This window comes from Panulirus ornatus, chromosome 19, assembly GCF_036320965.1.
Source record: "Panulirus ornatus isolate Po-2019 chromosome 19, ASM3632096v1, whole genome shotgun sequence".
NCBI lineage: Eukaryota > Metazoa > Arthropoda > Malacostraca > Decapoda > Palinuridae > Panulirus > Panulirus ornatus.
The window spans coordinates 58,355,292-58,377,570 of record NC_092242.1 but is presented as its reverse complement, the minus strand read 5'-3'; the positions used below and the strand labels follow the sequence as shown (position 1 = coordinate 58,377,570).

General features: G+C 39.7%; 1 protein-coding gene across 13 annotated transcripts in view; it reads right to left on the bottom strand.

Annotated features, from left to right (window-relative positions):
- The window catches only part of cno (adherens junction formation factor afadin), a 585,480-nt gene that overhangs the window by 14,772 nt on the left and 548,429 nt on the right, over positions 1-22,279 (bottom strand). For all 13 annotated transcript variants that reach the window (XM_071673965.1, XM_071673968.1, XM_071673973.1 and 10 more), the window contains 4 exons: positions 17,630-17,770; positions 14,825-15,038; positions 9,484-10,444; positions 1,226-2,164 (listed from right to left, as the gene is read on the bottom strand). In XM_071673965.1, coding sequence (XP_071530066.1) covers positions 1,226-2,164; positions 9,484-10,444; positions 14,825-15,038; positions 17,630-17,770 — 2,255 coding nt within the window. The remainder of the gene's footprint in view (positions 1-1,225; positions 2,165-9,483; positions 10,445-14,824; positions 15,039-17,629; positions 17,771-22,279) is intronic.

The following is a 22,279-nucleotide window of genomic DNA, read 5'->3' as shown; positions in this document are numbered from 1 at the left end:
GGAGGTGGAGGGAGCGAGGAGAAGAGGGAGACCAAATTGGAGGTGGAGGGGTGGAGTGAAAAAGATTTTGTGTGATCGGGGCCTGAACATGCAGGAGGGTGAAAGGAGGGCAAGGAATAGAGTGAATTGGAGCGATGTGGTATACCGGGGTTGACGTGCTGTCAGTGGATTGAATCAAGGCATGTGAAGCGTCTGGGGTAAACCATGGAAAGCTGTGTAGGTATGTATATTTGCGTGTGTGGACGTATGTATATACATGTGTATGGGGGGGGGGCATTTCTTTCGTCTGTTTCCTTGCGCTACCTCGCAAACGCGGGAGACAGCGACAAAGTATAATAAAGTATAATTGAAGGAATAGTGGTTCCAACAATGTTGTATGGTTGCGAGGCGTGGGCTATGGATAGAGTTGTGCGCAGGAGGATGGATGTGCTGGAAATGAGATGTTTGAGGACAATGTGTGGTGTGAGGTGGTTTGATCGAGTGAGTAACGTAAGGGTAAGAGAGATGTGTGGAAATAAAAAGAGCGTGGTTGAGAGAGCAGAAGAGGGTGTTTTGAAGTGGTTTGGGCACATGGAGAGAATGAGTGAGGAAAGATTGACCAAGAGGATATATGTGTCGGAGGTGGAGGGAACGAGGAGAAGAGGGAGACCAAATTGGAGGTGGAAAGATGGAGTGAAAAAGATTTTGTGTGATCGGGGCCTGAACATGCAGGAGGGTGAAAGGAGGGCAAGGAATAGAGTGAATTGGAGCGATGTGGTATACCGGGGTTGACGTGCTGTCAGTGGATTGAATCAAGGCATGTGAAGCGACTGGGGTAAACCATGGAAAGCTGTGTAGGTATGTATATTTGCGTGTGTGGACGTATGTATATACATGTGTATGGGGGGGGGTTGGGCCATTTCTTTCGTCTGTTTCCTTGCGCTACCTCGCTAACGCGGGAGACAGCGACAAAGTATAATAAAAATAAAAAAAAATGTATATGTAAGTACGTATGGGTGTTTATGTGTATATATATATATATATATATATATATATATATATATATATATATATATATATATATATGAGTGGATGGGCCATTCTTTGTCTGTTTCCTGGCACTACCTCGCTGACATGGGAAACAGCGATTAAATATAATAATAATAATAATATATACAATAATACTATTTAAAGATCATAGCTATTCTATATTAGGTAAAACCACATTATATATAATGGTACATACATTTGGGTCTTGTCGTGGCGTTTTCTCCTGGTTTGCATTATTGTCATAAGTGATGTGTGCATCACCAGTCGTGGTTTCTGAGAACTGGACACGTTTGATAGTTGTTTGCGGAGCATCTGGACTCTTATAGCGATTGTTAGCTCCAGGCTGAGAAGGAACAACTGTTTGCTGTTGCATTACAGAATAAGAGGAACCTCGTTCTGGTGGGACTGGACTGTGTTGTGCCCCAGTTACCACAGTCTCTAAACGATGACTACTCTCATTGACTCCACCTTGGTCTGAATAACTGGTATGAGGTCCCCGTATTCCATTTACAGGACCATTGCTGTACTGAGAGTGGAATGGAGTAGCAACTAAAGAGTCTAACCGTTGGGTTGCACGATGCTGATGCTGATAGTGTGGATGTTGAGGGGGAGCTGCCTGTTGTAGCTGTTGTTGCTGCTGCTGCTGTTGTTGCTGCTCCTGCTGAAAACGACGCATCTGTTCCTCTTGTTGCCTACGCTGGGCCTCTCGTAAGAGACGTTCTTCAGCTTCTCTAGCAGCCTCCAATTCCTGTTGTTTTCTACGAATCTCATCTACCTTCCGTGCACGCTCTTCATCAACAGGTCCCCCTCCATTCATCCGAGGCTCTTGCCCAGAAGGAATTGCCTGTGTGGTATTTGAAGGTTTATATTCCCTAACTATGTTATTCTCTGGGCCTCTTCTCAGGTTGTTTTCACTATCATTTCCAGGAGACACCTCTTTATCATTATCATCACCATCTTCATCATCATCATCATCATTAGTAAGAGCTTCCTCTGCACGACGCTGGAATTCCCTTTCTAAACGAAGAGTGCGCAGTCTCTCATCTTGCTGAGACGTACGCACCTCAAGACTTTCTAGAGAGGATATCTGCTCATCACGCCAATGTCGGGCAGCCTCACGACGACGGAGATCATGCTGAAAAAAAAAAAAAAATCAAAAGCTGTCAGAATTTTCATTTTCAGTGAAAACAATGAAATCACAGAGGAAAAAGACAATCATAAATACGAAAAGGTAATTACATTAATATAGTTATCAAACACTACTCAAAAATAAGCAACAAACTAACCACATCCCTAAACAGGAGAGTTTAGAAAACTACATAAAATCCTCAAAAGTTCTCACCTACCCTTCATTCCCAGAGATAAAAGCATTAAAATTAAAACCTTAAAGAACTCTTCTAAAACAGGCCCTAACAATATATCATACTTTCACATAAAACTCTTTGGCCTAGTCACAGTCTAAGCATTTACAGATAAACTCATCCAATCCTGACATAACAACAAACTCCCTAACATCTTGAAACATACCAACATCATACCAATACTAAAACCATCCAAAACACCAAATTCCCCTTCCTTGCAAAGGCTCATATCACTTCTGTCTTCTATAACATAAAAATCAAGACCATTAAGGGAATAGGAATAATTTTGATTAAATACAACTCTTAAAGGAAGCTATGACTATCAATGTGGGAGATAAGTTAGAACTGTAACAATGGGAGATGAGATAACATTTATAGAAAAAATATAAAACTCCTTTATTCTATGTATTCTATGTAGCATTTATGGATCTGAAGAAGGCATATGATAGAGTTGATAGAGATGCTCTGTGGAAGGTATTAAGAATATATGGTGTGGGAGGAAAGTTGTTAGAAGCAGTGAAAAGTTTTTATCTAGGATGTAAGGCATGTGTACGTGTAGGAAGAGAGGAAAGTGATTGGTTCTCAGTGAATGTAGGTTTGCGGCAGGGGTGTGTGATGTCTCCATGGTTGTTTAATTTGTTTATGGATGGGGTTGTTAGGGAGGTAAATGCAAGAGTTTTGGAAAGAGGGGCAAGTATGAAGTCTGTTGGGGATGAGAGAGCTTGGGAAGTGAGTCAGTTGTTGTTCGCTGATGATACAGCGCTGGTGGCTGATTCATGTGAGAAACTGCAGAAGCTGGTGACTGAGTTTGGAAAAGTGTGTGGAAGAAGAAAGTTAAGAGTAAATGTGAATAAGAGCAAGGTTATTAGGTACAGTAGGGTTGAGGGTCAAGTCAATTGGGAGGTGAGTTTGAATGGAGAAAAACTGGAGGAAGTGAAGTGTTTTGGATATCTGGGAGTGGATCTGGCAGCGGATGGAACCATGGAAGCGGAAGTGGATCATAGGGTGGGGGAGGGGGCGAAAATCCTGGGGGCCTTGAAGAATGTGTGGAAGTCGAGAACATTATCTCGGAAAGCAAAAATGGGTATGTTTGAAGGAATAGTGGTTCCAACAATGTTGTATGGTTGCGAGGCGTGGGCTATGGATAGAGTTGTGCGCAGGAGGATGGATGTGCTGGAAATGAGATGTTTGAGGACAATGTGTGGTGTGAGGTGGTTTGATCGAGTGAGTAACGTAAGGGTAAGAGAGATGTGTGGAAATAAAAAGAGCGTGGTTGAGAGAGCAGAAGAGGGTGTTTTGAAGTGGTTTGGGCACATGGAGAGGATGAGTGAGGAAAGATTGACCAAGAGGATATATGTGTCGGAGGTGGAGGGAACAAGGAGAAGAGGGAGACCAAATTGGAGGTGGAAAGATGGAGTGAATAAGATTTTGTGTGATCGGGGCCTGAACATGCAGGAGGGTGAAAGGAGGGCAAGGAATAGAGTGAATTGGAGCGATGTGGTATACCGGGGTTGACGTGCTGTCAGTGGATTGAATCAAGGCATGTGAAGCGTCTGGGGTAAACCATGGAAAGCTGTGTAGGTATGTATATTTGCATGTGTGGACGTATGTATATACATGTGTATGGGGGGGGTTGGGCCATTTCTTTCGTCTGTTTCCTTGCGCTACCTCGCAAACGCGGGAGACAGCGACAAAGTATAATAAAAAAAATATATTCTAAGAATCTGACAAAAAGGTAAGTTATAATCACTTCTGGATTCATATCTATAACATGATAGCAGCCAGATAAAGGCATTTTTGCCATACATATTACGTTTTATGAGACAAATACGGCAGTACGATTTTTCATAAAATAAATCTTTTCAAAATTCTGGTTGTATGTTCATGTATTGTACATATATTGTGTATGTAATGCAGGGAAGTTAACAGGGGTCCACTGTTTAATACATAGTGTGTGCTCTCATCGCACACACAAGTACTACTGCAGTGTACAAAATAAGTCAGACAGCGGTCAATTTCCAGCCATTTCGCAGAAATGACCACACAAATTGTTGCAGGATTGGTCTTACCATTCGATCATAACTTTAGCTTGTGTAACCAGGATAGTCCTACTCCTAGGCCAGGCCCTCCTGAGGCTTCAAAAAGTCACACAAAATCATCATGTACAGAAATGGATAAGAAATGACTAGAACCCTTCCATCAATTGCTGTTCTTCAAAGCAGCAAAATTTACAATGATTTTCTAGCAATGACAGATGAAGAATAACAACAAAAACTTGGCTAAAAAAAATCAAATCCTCAGCACAAAAGTTACATCATCACATCAGTTTACCTGGGCTTTAACCATTAATTAATGGGGATAAAATGAACTACTGTGTATAAACCCAATCCTTTCCTGTAATATTCGATGCGGCTAACCTCTAACAGACCAGTGAAAATGTTCATATTACCTTATAAATGCCAAATAATGTCTATGTAAAACACTTAAAAGCGGTATAAGCGACTGTAACTTTCGTTTTGCAAAATTCCTTTTTCTTTTTAATCAAAATTCCATAGTTTTGCCATGTGCTCCTTTTTTTGTTTGGCAAGGTTGGGAGCTTTGTATATATATAAATGCTCCCCAACTTACAACATATGTGGCTTATAACCAGCCGTACATACGACCAGAGAAAAATAAATAAAAATAAAAATATTATACTTAATTGCTGTTTCCCATGTCAGCAAGTAGCGCCATGAAACAGACGAAGAATGGCTCATCCACTCATATACACATATATATACATAAATGCCCATACACATACATATCAACATATACCTACCTATACATACACATACATATACATTCTTTTTTTTATTTTACTTTGTCGCTGTCTCCCGCGTTTGCGAGGTAGCACAAGGAAATAGACGAAAGAAATGGCCCAAACCACCCCCATATACACATGTATATATATACACGTCCACACACGCAAATATACATACCTATACATCTCAATGTACACATATATATACACACACAGACACATACATATATACCCATGCACACAATTCACACTGTCTGCCTTTATTCATTCCCATTGCCACCTCGCCACACATGGAATACCATCCCCCTCCCCCCTCATGTGTGCGAGGTAGCACTAGGAAAAGACAACAAAGGCCTCATTCGTTCACACTCAGTCTCTAGCTGTCATGCAATAATGCCCGAAACCACAGCTCCCATTCCACATCCAGGCCCCAGAGAACTTTCCATGGTTAACCCCAGACGCTTCACATGCCCTGATTCAATTCACTGACAGCACGTCAACCCCAGTATACCACATCGATCCAATTCACTCTATTCCTTGCCCGCCTTTCACCCTCCTGCATGTTCAGGCCCCGATCACTCAAAATCTTTTTCACTCCATCTTTCCACCTCCAATTTGGTCTCCCACTTCTCCTCGTTCCCTCCACCTCCGACACATATATCCTCTTAGTCAATCTTTCCTCACTCATTCTCTCCATGTGCCCAAACCATTTCAAAACACCCATTCTGCTCTCTCAACCATGCTCTTTTTATTTCCACACATCTCTCTTACCCTTACATTACTTACTTGATCAAACCACCTCACACCACACATTGTCCTCAAACATCTCATTTCCAGCACATCCACCCTCCTGCGCACAACTCTATCCATAGCCCACGCCTCGCAACCATACATATACATATATACACATATATATCTTCATAGAACATACAAAGCTCCATCAGCCAGGATCGAACCTGGGACCCCTTGTGCAAGAGGCAGGCATGCTAACCGCTAGGCTAAGGGACTGTATAATAGGAAACAACTATTCGAAATACTAAGTATTCGAATACCCTTCGTCTCACTATGGTGAGCAACGGGGTCTATCGGTTGTTTCCGAACAGAGCACATAGCCAGCTGAGAGCGTTTTACCGAACCTGACTGTACAATGCGGTTATATGAATACGAATAAAGTATTCATATAAAGTATTCATATAACTCCGCGTTGTACAGTCAGGTTCGGTAAAACACTCAGCTGGCTATGTGTTCTGTTCCGAAACAACCGATAGACCTTGTTGCTCACCATAGTGAGACAAAGGGTATTCGAGTACTTAGTATTTCAAATAGTTGTTTCCTATTATACAGTCCCTTAGCCTAGCGGTTAGCATGCCTGCCTCTTGCACAAGGGGTCCCAGGTTCGATCCTGGCTGATGGAGCTTTGTATGTTCTATGAAGGTGCGCGTTCATATACACTTTATTCGTACACATATATATGTGTATATATGCATATACATACATTCATACTTGCTTGCCTTCATCCATTCCTGGCACTACCCCACCCCACGGGAAATAGCATCACCATCCTGTTTGGTTGTACATCTGCCAGTGCTAACAGCTGCGTACATATGATAGTGAATGTCAGACAATCTTGGCATTGTGTACATCACAGCATCTCTCTCATTTCTTGCTTTCAATTACCATTCAGTAAGTGCAAGGTATTCAAGGTAATCTAACAAATATTCTTATTGGATTAAACCATTCCTGTACTAAACCCCAAAGAAGATGACAAGCAAGAGGAAAAACACATCATCACATCATACGTTGATAGATCTGGCAAAAAGCTGAGGAGAGCGCTTGATTTGGAATTGAAAATTGAAGTACTTCCCCAATATGAAGGAGGAAAAAAGGTAATATGATTGCATGTGATCTACAGTTGTCCTGTTCGATGGTCTCCACAATTTTGAATGACAAAGAAAAAGTACGAGAAGCAATGAAAGATTTGGCAAGTAAGAACTCTATGATAATAACAAAGCAACAACAAGGGCCCATCCACTAAATGGAAAAGGTGTTGATGCTGTGGATGGAGGATCAAATTAAAATACATCTACCACTAAGCTTACTAACAATTCAGGCAAAGGCTTGATGTCTTTTTGAGACTCTGAAGGAGCGAGCAGGAAAGGATTACATCAAGAACTTCACAGCAAGTCATGGTTCAACAAATTTAAAAGAAGATACAGCTTGCACAATGCTCAAGTCACAGGTGAAGAAGTAAGTGCTGACGAAGGAAAAAATATAAATCAAAGAAAATATGAAAAAAATTACGCTTGGTCGTACGTTCGCCAATGGTAATGCCTGGATGTGTACAACAGTGAATGTCAGACAATCCCAGCACTGTGTACATCACAGCATCTCTCTCACTGCTTGCACTGTTACCATTCAGTAGGTACAAGTTAATAAAAAGAATCTATTGAATTTTCAAGCTGGATTAAACCATATCAGTACTAAACCCCAAAGAAGATGACAAGCAAGAGGAAAACCCCATCACACGTTAATAGATCTGGCAAAAAGCTGCGGAAGATGCTCAACTTGGCAATGAAAATGAAGGTTATCACCCAATATGAATGGGGAAAAAAAGTTAATGTGACTGCATGTGACCTACAGTTGTCCCATTCGATGGGCATAACAGTTTTGAAGGAAAAGAAAAAATACATGAAGCAGTGAAAGATTAGGCAAGTAAGAAGTCTAAAATAATAACAAAGCAATGACAAGGGCCCATCCACGAAAAGGGTAAGTTGTTGATGCTGTGGATGGAAGATCAAATTTAAAAATGTGTACCATTAAGCTTCTAACAACTCAGGGGAGGGATAGAAGTCTTTTTGAGACTTTGAAGGAGCGAGCAGGAGAGGAATACATCGAGAACTTCACAGTAAGTCATGGTTCAATAGATTCAAAATAAGATATAGCTTGCACAACGGTCGAGTCACAGGTGAAGAAGCAAGTGCTGATGTAGAAAAAAATATGAATTCAAACATATACATGAATATAAAAATCGTCCAAATGCCTCTCTCTTCTCTTTCACAAATAATCTTACTTCTTCATCCCACCACTCACTACCCTTTCTAATCTGCCCACCTCCCATGCTTCTCATGCCACAAGCATCTTTTGTGCAAGCAATTACTGCTTCCCTCAATACATCCCATTCCTCCCCCACTGCCCTTACATCCTTTGCTCTCACCTTTTTCCATGCTGCACTCAGTCTCTCCTGGTACTTCCTCACACAAGTCTCTTCCCAAGCTCACTTACTCTCAACACTCTCTTCACCCCAACATTCTCTCTTCTTTTCTGAGAACTTCTACAAATCTTCACCTTCGCCTCTACAAGATAATGATCAAACATCCCTCTAATTGCACCTCTCAGCACATTAACATCCAAAAGTCTCTCTTTCACGCACCTACCAATTAACACGTAATCCAATAATGCTCTCTGGCCATCTCTCCTACTTACATACATATACTTATATATATCTCTCTTTTTAAACCAAGTATTCCCAATCACCAGTCCTTCCTCAGCACACAAATCAACAAGCTCTTCACCATTTCCATTGATAACAATGAACACCCCATGTACACCAATTATTCCCTTAACTGCCACATTACTCACCTTTGCACTCAAATCACCCATCACTATAACCTGGTCTCGTGCATCAAAACTACTAACACACTCACTCAGCTGCTCCTAATACACTTGCCTCTCATGATCTTTCTTCTCATGACCAGGTGCACAGGCACCAATAATCACCCATCTCTCTCCATCCACTTTCAGTTTTACCAATATCAATCTAGAGTCTACTTTCTTACACTATCACATACTCCCACAACTCCTGTTATAGGAGTAGTGCTACTCCTTCCTTTGCTCTTACCTCTCACCAACCCCTGACTTTACTCCTGAAACCTCCCCAAACCACTTTTCCCTTTTACCCTTGAGTTTCGTTTCACTCAGAGCCAAAACATCCGGGATCCTTTCCTTAACATACTACCTATCTCTCCTTTTTTCTCATCTTGGTTACATCCACACACATTTAGACACCCCAATCTGAGGCTTCGAGGAGGATGAGCACTCCCCGAGTGACTCCTTCTTCTGTTTCCCCTTTTAGAAAGTTAAGATACAAGAAGGGGGGGGGTTTCTAGTCCCCCACTCCCGTCCCCTTTAGTCGCCTTCGATGACACGCGGGGAATGCGTGGGAAGTATTCTTTCTCCCCTAACCCCAGGGATATACATAAATATATATATACATGCACAAAAACTGATTCTTACTAGTTCCTTCTGTTCTCTGTCCCATGGACTGGTCTTGTTGTAGGTATTCATGGCGGGAAGTTGGCTAGAATGGCCCACACTGGAAGCTGGACGGTTACCCTGAAGAAGAGGATGAGTTGAAGTAGGGGGAGGTGGAGGTGGAGGAGAGTCCCGATAACCCTCCTCTGGTGGAGGAGGTCGAGGAGGTCCATCACCAGGAGTATTTCCTTCACTGCCAAACTGTCGTGATGGTTTCTCTGGTGCATCAGACGTTACAGAACTCTGTAGTCCACCCTGAGATTTAGGCTTAGGGGCTGTTGGAGGAGGAAGCTTACCAGGGAAACTTTGTCCATGTCCACTATATTGTGGATGGGCATGCTGAGGTGTATGCTGAAGCCCTGGCACAGTTCCTTGAGGATTAATTGGAGGCTGTGATGGGGTTTGGTGGTAACCAGAATGCTGACCTGGAAAGCCCTGTGAGCCACCATAGCCTTCAGGAGAGAATGGGGCACCTGAAGGAGGGAAGGCATTTGGCACACGATGAGATGGCTGGGGTTGGCCTAAACGCTGTGGTTGAGAGGCAGGTGGGTGACCATTGTGACGTGCACGTTCCTCTCGTCTTCGCACTTCTTCTGTCATCTCCAACATTTTTGCATCGGCACGAAGGTCTCGTTGAGAAGCTGGCCGCTGTAATTCTGATCGATGAGACATCATATCTTCACGCTGCATAAAAGCTGAAGCTGGACGGTGCTCAAGTCGAGGATCAGGTCGCATTTGTTCTGAAGATTCCTGTGAGGCCGGAGAGCCCATAGGTAGCATTTGACTTGGACGAGTACGTGTTGAACCCATGCGAAAATCTTGAGGACCTTGATGAAAGTTAACATTCTGGTAGTACCGTTCCTCTTCCACCACAAGGCTTGGATTACTTGGATGACGACCAACAAGACCTTGATAACTTCCATCACTTAAGTTCTGAGTAGACCTGAAAATAATATCAATCATTAACTACCTAAGAAGATTTTCTTATTATAGCAATTCTAATGTATCCTCTTCACTATCTTATGGATACAGTGGATAACAAGCACTTAGAAGTGGTATTAGTCTGGGAGTATAGATAACTCCCTACTATGAGCATACCATAATTATTATCTTTGGTCAAAGCATTCTGTTAAAGGTTGTAGAATTAGTAGTTGGATACAAGGATGTGATATATAAGAATAAAAGGGGATATAGATGGTGGATGGTTGACATTAGAAGTGCTGAGGAAGAAAAGAAAAAGCATAAGGTTAGTGCTGGCTGTGTGGTAAGAAAGCACTTAGTGATTGTCAAGTTGCACTCCTTTGACCCAGGCAGCTGTCTTTTCTTTCTGCTTCACCCAAGTGTGGACTACCGGCATTCTGCCTACAAACACAGAATCTCTCCTTGTCACACATAACACTTGACAATACTTAATTTACACAGCTCATTCTTCATAATTTTAGATTTTCTTGTAGTGAACACTATGTGCAAGCCTTGCCTTTTGGCAAAATGGTAGGACCAGTAAACAGAAGTTGTAAGAACATTTAAGTATGAGCAATAGGTGGAAACATTAGGTAGAAGTAGTCAGTGAGAATATTATGTAGGAGCCTCTGCAAACACTGTGCTAGATTTGCCCTCTGCTAGTGGCCTGTTAAGTGTAAGGAACTAACCAACCCTTGAAAGAATTCCAGAAAGAAACAGGCATCAGAGATACAGAAAGCCCAAAAGGAAAGTACCAATGGAAATTCAACAAAGGAGGAGGAAAGAATATAATATATATAAACGGAGTATATGGTGTGGGAGGCAAGTTGCTAGAAGCATTGAAAAGTTTTTATCAAGGATGTAAGGCATGTGTATGGGTAGGAAGAGAGGAAAGTGACTGGTTTTCAGTGAATGTCATTTTGTGGCAGGGGTGCATGATGTAAGGATGTAAGGCATGTGTATGGGTAGGAAGAGAGGAAAGTGACTGGTTCTCAGTGAATGTCATTTTGTGGCAGGGGTGCATGATGTCTTCATGGTTGTTTAATTCATTTATGGATGGGGTTGTTAAGGAGGTGAATGCAAGTTTTGGAGAGAGGGGCAAGTATGCAGTCTGTTGTGGATGAGAGGGCTTGGGAAGTAAGTCATCTGTTGTTCGCTGGATGCCTGTTCGGGTGAGAAACTGCAGAAGCTGGTGACTGAGTTTGTAAAGCGTGAGAAAGAAGAAAGGTGAAAGTAAATGTGAAGAGCATGGTTATTAGGTACATTAGGGTTGAGGGACAAGTCAATTGGGAGGTAAGTTTGAATGGAGAAAAACTGGAGGAAGTGAAGTGTTTTAGATATCTGAGAGTGGATTTGGCAGTGGACGGAACAATGGAAGCAGAAATGAGTCACAAGGTAGAGGGGGAGCGAAAGTTCTGGGAGCGTTGAAGAATGTGTGGAAGGTGAGAACATTATCTCGGGAAGCAAAAATGGGTATGTGTAAAGGAACAGTGGTTCCAACAATGTTATATGGATGCAAGGCTTGGGCTATAGATAGGGTTGTGCGGAGGATGGTGGATGTGTTGGAAATGAGATGTTTAAGGACAATATGTGGTGTGAGGTTGTTTGATCGAGTAAGTAATGAAGGGGTAAGAGAGACGTGTGGTAATAAAAAGAGTGTGGTTGAGACAGCAGAAGAGGGTGTATTGAAATGGTTTGGTCAAATGGAGAGAATGAGTGAGGAAAGATTGACAAAGAGGATATATGTGTCAGACATGGAGGGAACGAGAAGTGAGAGACCAAATTGGAGGTGGAAGGATGGAGTGGAAAAGATTTTGAGCGATCAGGGCCTGAACATGCAGGTGGGTGAAAGGCGTGCAAGGAATAGAGTGAATTAGAACAATGTGGTATACTGGGGTCAATGTGCTGTCAATGGATTGAACCACGGCATGTGAAGCATCTGGGGTAAACCATGGAAAGTTTTGTGGGGCCTGGATGTGGATAGGGAGCTGCGGTTTTGGTGCATTATACATGACAGCTAGAGGCTGAGTGTGAACGAATGTGGCATTTGTTGTCTTTTCCTAGCACTACCTTGCACACGTGCAGGGGAAGGAGGTTGTCATTTCATGTGTGGAGGGGTGGCAATGGGAATGAATAAAGGCAGCAAGTATGAATTATGCACATGTGTACATATGTATATATATATATGCATACGTGGAAATGTATAGGTATGTATATGTGCATGTGTGGATGAATATGTATATACATGTGTATGTGGGTGGGTTGGGCCATTCTTTCGTCTGTTTCCTTACGCTATCTCGCAAACGCTGGAGACAGCAACAAAGTATAATAATCAAATGATAAATATAAGTAGAATGTTAAGAAGCTAATGGAGGAAAGAAGAAAAGGAGTAGATGAAGACACTGGAAGAAAGTTGAGTAGAAAGTTTAGGGAAAATAAAAATTGTACAGGAAGGAGGTGAAAAAGGAGAGGTGGAATTAAGAGTGGATATGCAAATGTGAGAGGTAAGGAAGGAGAGTTGCCAAATCAAAAGAAGGAAGTGAAAGAAATATGGAGGGCATTTTGAAGAAATAACAAATGTGGAAGAAGGTGAGGCAGCAGTTGTTACATACATGAGTATGGAGGATCGAAGGAAAAGGGATACAAGTGCAGGGGCCTAGAGCAAAAAGGGAGGTAAAAAGGGCAACAATAATGCTGAAGGTAGGAAAGGTAACTGGAGTGGTTGGAATCATGGACGAAATGTTGAAGTATGGTTGAGAAAGTGTGATAGAGTGGATGTCTTTGATATGTAATTTAGCATGAATGCAGAGGGGTGTGCCTGAGGATTGGGTGGAACCTATCATTGATCCTTGTTCCAAGAGGGATGCATGTATCAATTATAGGGGAATAAGGTTGTTAAGTACAGCAGGAAAAGTGTATACAAGAGTGTTCACTGACAGAAAGATGGAAAAGACTAAATGCAGAATCACTGAGGAACAAGGGGGCTTTAGGAAAAGTGGAGGATGTGTGGATCTGATTTTTTTACAGTGAGAATGACTGTAAAAATATTTAGCGATATACAAATTTATTTGCAGCTTTTATGGATCTGGAGATAGCATACGAAAGAGTTGAGTGGATGCTTTATGGGATATGTTGAAGGCATATAGGGCAGTGGGAAATCTGTTTGATGGTGTGAAAGCCTTCTATAATGGAGTAAATGCACGTGTAAGAGTGGATGGAAAGTTAAGCAAAAGTTTCTGTGTGAGGTATGGCTGCATGATGTCACCATGGCTTATTAACACATGTGTGGAAAGAGTGAAAAACGAAACAAACACAAAACTAGGGAAATGGGGTGCAGAGGAAGTGTGGTGGTATAATAGTAGCTAGTGACATGCCTATTTGTGGATGATACTGTGTTGTTTGCTGAGAGTGGAGTTGCAGAAGGTTGTAAAACTGTTTTATGACATGTGTAAGCCCAGGCAAATGAAGGTAAATGCAAGTAAAAGAAATGATGTTTGAAAGAAAACAAGCGAGTACAAATTCTGCGAAGCTCTACAGAGTGGGTCAGTAAAGTGTACTAAACTGTGTTACAGATATGGTGAGAAATATGGAAGAGGTAAGATTGGTGATACGGAAGGAGAGATAAGGAAGAGAGAAGTACAATGTACAAGAGTCACTAGGTCCCTTAATAGGTTAATGAAGAGTATAGGTGAAAGCATGGAAGTGAAGAAAGGATTACAAGACAATGCAGTCTTCCCAACACTTACCTATGAAGCTGAAACATGGACATGGAATGAGTTACAGAGGTTAAGAATCCAGGCTAAGGAAATGAGCTATGTGTGAGGAGCATCAGGTATGATTAAATGTTATGAAGAAAGGTAAGGGTGAGTGTATGAGTGATTTGGTAAGGCAGATAAAAAGGGAATCAATTGTGGAGTGGCAGAGCGGGTGAAACGTAATACTTTGAGGGGGTTTAGGTGTGTTCAAAGAATGCAAGAGGGGGCATTAACAAGGGGAGTGTACTACAGCATAAATAGAGGGGTTGATGTCTGAGGAAGGCATGTGACATAGGGAAATAAGGTGGAAGTATGTGTGGAAAAGTGTATGTGAAGAAGGCCTGCAAGGACAGGGATATGTGGAGACTCTTTTGCTGTAGCTACCACCTTGATGGAAGTTCCCAGAGGATATCGGTTCGAGATAAACATAGATGGATATTCCTTAAATAGCATCTACAGCAATAGAACATTTCTTTTAATCATTATCTATGGAACATGGAAACTATGACTTATCAATAATCAATCACCTAAAGTAAGAGTTTCAAAAAATTTACTTTTTAAATCTGCAAAATATTGTTTACAGTAGAAATGTTATTCAATCTTTTTACCTGGAACGGACTGGAGGTTGCTGCTGCTGCTGATGTTGCTGTTGCTGCTGCTGTTGTTGTTGCTGTTGTTGGTGATGGTGCTGGTGATGAGGGTGATGAGGAAAGTGGGGATTGGGAGGCTGTGAGAGAGAAGTGTTGGAGGAAGTGCGGGAGTATGATGGGTTGAATACCTCAAGAGAAGCTGGCTTTCCTCCACCACTACTGCCTGCTTCACCTGAAACATTTAACAAATTTCATTATTCCAATGCATACTATCAAAATCAACCTACTTATCTAGTGACACTATTTCTAAATTAACGTATCAAATAATACTGACTTTTATCGAGAATCCATGTAATAATTAATAACGAATACAGTAATACTATTTTTACAAAACCCATTCTGATTAGAGGAAAGTTATTTCTACTAGATGAGGAAGAGAGATTATCAACCTGCCATGAGGCAAGACTAATATGAAGCACTCACCAAATATACAGCTCGTTCAAAAATATCTAACTACATACAAAGCTTGATCAAAATTATTATTACTGTCTGACACCTTTCAAGCTGCACTGATGTCATTCTTGGATTTATTTGGAATTACGATTTTTTCATCTAAGCCTCTCTTTAAGGAAGTGACTACACATAGCACTCATCATTTGACAAAATTCACTGTACATGCTGAAGATGTAATTACAAGTTTTACACTTGTGGGGGGCCCTGTCTTTTTGACTACTCTCTACAATAATACATCCTCTCACATTCATAGGCACTGTCTGCACTAACCATGTCCTGGTCATTTCATTCCATTCATCTATCATATGTATACTATAAAAGTACTTCTTTACAAGCATGATGTTATTGTATACATAACTTCCCTAAATTATGGTAGGTGGATCAGCTGCAATTTATTTACATTTGCATCTACTGATGTCGCTCATATTTTGGTGGGAATTTTCTATACCAAATGAGGTGTAGCAATTTAAGGAGTAGAGGGAAAAAATTTGAATGTCATACAGATAATACAATTTCTACAATTAACAGTAAGTAATTTTCAGATATATATAGGTGAATATTCACAACTGAAACTTTGTCACCAACTTTTTCAATAAGTTCTTATATTTGCTCTCATATCTGATTTGGTGTATTATAGATGCACTACATGACAGCTAAAAATTCAGCAAGTGAATGAAACCCCTGTTTGTCTGATTTTGATAATACCTCACTAAGGCAGGTATTCTTATTGATTTAATTACACTGTATCTTCCTTAACATGATATTTTCATGGTAAGTATGTTGTCTTTTTTATTACTTTAAATTGTTACAGTGCACAGGTCATCACATATATTTTCTTTCTTCTCTGTAGCTAATAAATTCTTATCTTCACATATCATCATAGTTCATAACCACAATTCTCTTAATTCTGCTTGAGAAGTTTCTGATTTTTTTCATACTAGATCGCCATTTCATGAGTCAGTGAAGTGAGTTAGCTAACTTTAAGGTGCTCTGATTAGGATAATACTCCACAGCAGTATTTCAGTTTCTTTTTCAAGTATATACTGAACATTTTCATTAGTTTTCTACTTCATGTGGTATAAATTCTTATCACTTCATTCACTACCAATTGAGTTTAATGCCTCTAAAACCTAATTTGCTACAAATTCTCATTCTAAAACCCCATAAACCTTTCCTACTTTCTTTGATGGCTTCGTAATTCCATAACTCAATACAATAAAGATAGTATCACAATACACATATAATTTATCTTGGAAACTCCATATTACTCAAATCATCCAGGCTGCCTCTAAGAAACTAGAAGGCCTGTTTAGAAACTGAAAATTTTCTGAACAGATGCTCTAATCATACTAAGTAATCAATGCTAAGTATGGAGTACTGCCCTTGCATTTGAGGAGGTTCTAACTCTACAAATTCCTTCAAATTCCAATGTAACCTTAAATGACTTTGCACAGAAAAAAAAAGTCAGACACTAGTGTTTCCTTCCATTGGAGCTTTTAATTAAGGTTGTTGAAAAGCTCAAATAGATTATTCAAAAATGCTATATCCCAAACCCATGCAGGATAAGATCTGGCAGTGGTTTGTAGTTTTCAATAAAAAATCCTATTTCTTTGGGGATTTTAAAAATACTTTTAATTAATTTTTAGTTGTGCCCTCCAGCTGGTGTATTACAACCTAACCTTGAGAACCATTGCATCCCAACATTATCATAACAACAATTAAACCTGGAACTTGAGCTCCAGTTCCTCCTTCACTTCCCTTCTACCTTGGGTAAGCTATATATTTTGATGCCCTACTGGACTTTTCTGGCAAAGATGTCTGTCTCCCTAAAAATGGGGACCACGGAAGTATGTCTCCTCTAACTTGGGTCTAGCATACTGTGACATTTTCTGTAACAGCCTGTCTAATATATGGTGACATAATTTTTTCTAACATCTAATCTATGTACTTGAAAGCCTTGAAAACTATTCTGACAATGACGAGTATAAATTTGCCTCCCCTACAAATTATCCTAATATGAAGTTCTGACCCTTTGGAAGATGGCAACTGAACCTAAAAAACTAAAAAGCTTGGTGTACCATTTGGCAACACAAACACCAGTTCTATATACAAAAATGGAAGTTTCAAAGCTAGGTCAGGATGCCTAAGCCAATAAATTATGATTCATCATTTTCTAAGCTATTAGGATATTGCTGTACTAGATTTCAATAAAATAAAAAGAAAAGTGAAGCTGACGAGCTACTAAAAATGAAAAATGAAAAGAACAAATAAGCATGAGACACAATCTCAAAGATTAGATTTGCAACTCACTGTTTAATGAGGGGACAGATTTGGATGCTTGCATACGGGGAGCCTGATGAAGGTGAGAAGGTGCCGGGGAATCCTGATTGTGTTCACCAAGTACTTTAGATGGAAGGTCGCGCTCACTCAAATGTCGACCACCTGGGTAACCTGAAGAGTTGGTACAAACATTACAAAACAGAAACTATCAAACTTATTGAAAAATCTAGCATCGTGAAATAAATGGACAATAAAATCTGAAGAATGTAAAATGTAACTAGTCCGATCATCAAGACATTTTCTTTTAAACATATAAGCTTGACCAGGATCAGGGCTGAATGCAGTTTTTATACATATGCAAAGAATAAGCAATGAAACAAAGTCAATCAATTCTGCATTAGTTCACGTTCTTACAAACTTTGTATACTATCATAATCAAATGCAAAATATTAAGTAACAAAAATATTGCAATGACAACGACTGGTGCCAGGAATGCTACTGCACCTGTGATTGAAAATCTATTCTGGCAGAATTTATGTCAGTACTTCACCTCTGAGAGACAACAGAAAGGATAAGCTGACCATGTGATGGTTAAAAATCAATATCCTTGGAAATAATGACTTACACGAGCACAATGAAAGTACACATTTAAAAAACATCACAAGCTAAGCCTACCCTAATCCAGCAGGCAGTCAACCATAACAGTGCAGGAACATAACAAACAAGTGGATGGAAATAATATAATATTAAGCAAACACAAATGCTATCAGAAAAAGCATTTTTAAGAAATCAATGCAAGGTTTCGGCTGAAAATGCTCTTTCAGCACTCTAGCCTATTACTAACTGGGTCTGACTGAATACATTAACACTTATAGTTCCAGGACACTGGCTAAACAGTTACTCTCTGATGATTTGATTTTACTCTACTATCTAAACATCTTATAGTCATGACAATCTAATTCTATTCAATTCTACGAGATTCCAGGAACATCAATTCTATACGACAAGAGCTTGTTACATTCACAAATAACTACAACCCCTGTGATCAAAGACATTCACCTACTTGATAAATTGTAATTTGAAAATTGGTGTGTGGGTGTGTAGCTTCACACAGAATGAACACATACTGAATAAAAACTTCACTGCTATAAGCAGCTCTTAATTTATCACCTTATGCAGGAAAATGATTTGGTAATGAAAGCACATAAAACACATCCATTGGAAATAAAATAATTTCCCTAACTTCCTTATATGAAATACCACTACCTACAAAAGTCTACTTACTGCATCGCTTTTACAGTCTACCTCTTCTCGAACCTCACAGCTGTACTACCAATGATCATCATCGTTTCATTTGTCATATGTCATACATGGCCCAAAGTCTCTTTCTAATATCTTAACTTTACAAATCTTTCTTACACTATGAGTCTTCACAAATTCTTTTAATTCCAACTGTGCTACACAAGGTATTCAACTCCACTGCATCTTCCAAAAATTCTCCTATATCATACTGTATTTATGCACACTCTATGCTCAAGTTACTTCCATCATCTGAGTTATCAGTAAACCTCTCATTCTTATTCCTTGCGTAACTACTTTTAACTTCGGTTTTCCTTATCATCATCCTTAGTGAGCATTACTCCAAATACCTAAACTAGGTGACCTTAACTTCTTCATATAAACTTAAACTACAATGCAACTGCTTACACTTTTCAAAAACTAGAACCCTGCTATTACTTGCACTCATTTAAAATCCTCCTCATACAAAGGAAAGAGAGATCTAGTTCTCTATCACACTCCATTCTAATTCTGCAAACAGAGGAGTATCATCTGCATGTAGTAACTGCAGTAGCTTCCATTCTGTTCTCTCCTGGTTTAGTAACATATACCAAGCACCATCCCATTACAATCATGTTATATTACCATTCTCATTTGAAACCACTCACACCATTTTCCCTAAAATAGGCACTATTTCCAAATAAAAACTCTCTGAAGTATTTGAAGGTCTTCCATAAACACCTCATTACTAGTCTTCCAAATGCCTTACCTTTAATATAACCAAAAATGTAGCATATACTTTATTTCTTTTCTCTGGAACCTTCCCCTATCTGTCTAAATGCAAAATATGGTACTCTTCCTCCCTTCTCAAATCCACCTTGACTTTTCTTAAAGGGATTCTGCAATCCCTTCAATACTTTCAATCCTAACCCTACCATATTCCTAACTAAACTACAAAAGCTTACTCCCTACACTCTTCCTCCCTTCTTAAATCCACCTTAACCTTTACTTAAAACCATTCGGTGATTCCTCCAATCACTTTTGATCCTAATGCTTGCACATTCTTAATTCATAATCACATTTAACATCTTACATCCTAACCATGTGAAGCAAGCAGCTGACTAGCAGAGTCGTAAACAAAAACCAAAAAAACACACAATGAATTTTCCCAACTGGATTTCAAGGAACCAAGGCATACAGATGTCTGGCGTTACCTTCCTGAGGAAGTGGTCTAATGCAGCAGCAAAGAATTGAGTGCTGAGCATGTTGAGGTGGGGTTGTATTGGGAGGATATTTTGTTTCACTGTGTATGTGTTGAGTCTTTGTAAAGGATGTTAGAGGTTTCTTTTCTAATTCAAAAATGGTACCAATTAGTTTTCTAAGGGCATTTAGTTTGTTCACTGTTTTACTGTTGATGTTTCTGATGTAAGGGTTGAATGTCATGTTCTTATTGTATTGGTACCAGCTGTGGGTCCTAAATAAAAAAGTACTGTATGGAACAGGGTGGATGTGATGGAACCATAATGCTCCAAAACAATGTACAGTGTGAAAGGTTGCTCATGTAAGAAATATAGTGTAACAGGGATGTGTGGTATTAACATGAGTATGATTAAAAAAAGCTGAACATGGTGTGTTGAAATGAAATGATTTGGACATATGGAGAAGAAAAATGAAGAGAAACGTCCTAAAAAAATACATGTGTCAACTGGAGAGGGCAAGCAGTACAAGGGAATATAAAAGATGGAAGGATGGAGTAAACTGTCTTTGCACTATCAGGGCCTGAACAAGGAGGATGAAAGGCATGCATGGGACAAAGTGAATTGGAAAAATGTTGTATAAGCTGAACGAGAATATTGGAATACAGAATAAACTGCAGAAAGGTCTATGGGCTCGGCTGTGGACAGAGAGGCTCTGGTTTTAGTGCATGACAGATAAAGAGGATGCAAGCAAATGAGGCTGTATCTCTGTCTGCTCTTGGTCCTACATCATTTGCAACATCAACATCTGCTGATGTACATGTTCCATATATCCTTTCACTATTGTTCCTGTCACCTAGAATCAAATATCTGCCACTCTCCTCCTATTCTGTCTTTCACCAATCTTTTCATGTTACCTAACACAATAAGCTTCTTAAGATACACTTCCCCATCTGTTCTCTCAAGATCTCTAAGGAGTGATAATAAACTTTTCTCTATTACTGCACAACACATATGAAACTATCAATCAATTCGGACCTAGCACACCTGTATTTTGTCAATATACATAATGAGATTTACAACATATTCAAATCTCATATCTTTCACAAAACTCCTGCACCTTTCTATGCAAAGGCATCTGCACCATTCTAAACACTTTATTCACAAACTCACTGTATTGCATTAAAATATCATATTACCTTTTAAATTTGTCTTGTGCACTAGTGATCATACTTCACGACAAGACTTACCATTTCCAACTGCTTATAACTAAAACCTATTCCTGGAATTTTATACTTACCTTAATCACACACACAAAAAAGGCAGATTCATACAGATTTTCTACATCTACTCTTTCTGAATTCCTACACCATTCATGAAAATAATCTTTATTGGGTACTTCCCTCTCATTTTCGATCACTTTTGCAACTATAAAGTCTTAAGTGACTTCTTAAGTACAGTTCAAACTGCCAGCACTCTTCTAGCCCTATCAATGTCACAGAACCATGTATCATTCAAAAATATGAACAGGCTACATTCATTCCTTAACCCAACAAGCCAGCTCACATATTATCTCTAAACTATCCACAATGCTCAAAATGACCTGCCTGACCTGCTAAACATTCTATGGTACTATCCTCTATCTAAATTTCCATTAGCGAAAAAAAGTGTAGCCTGAATTTAAATCATCACTTCCTTCCATACATTCTTATTTCAGTTTTTAATTTTCCATATGTATGAGAATTAAGTCCTGTTCATAAACTCAAATACTTGCATTCATACAATTAGCACTAATCTTTGTGATATACTCAACTACTTTCAGGATTTTTCAAAATTAATTTAGACACAGCATTTTAGTTATGTGCCACTGTTTTTACTCTATCAATACCTAATTTTTGACTAATTACTCATATCTTCCTTATCCTTTTCCTATATATCAATATTTCCCATAATTTAGGTGTGATAAGAGTGAAGGAGGTGGTGTGCAAAGTGAGAGAGTTGGGGAGAATGATTTGGTAAACAGAAAAGAGGTAGTAAGAGCTTTGTTGAAGATGAAAGCTGGCAAGGCAGCAGGTTTGGATGGTATTGCAGTGGAATTTATTAAAAAAGGGGGTGACTGTACTGTTGACTGGTTGGTAAGGTTATCTAATGTATGTATGACTCATGGTGAGGTGCCTGAGGACTGGCGGAATGCTTGCATAGTGCC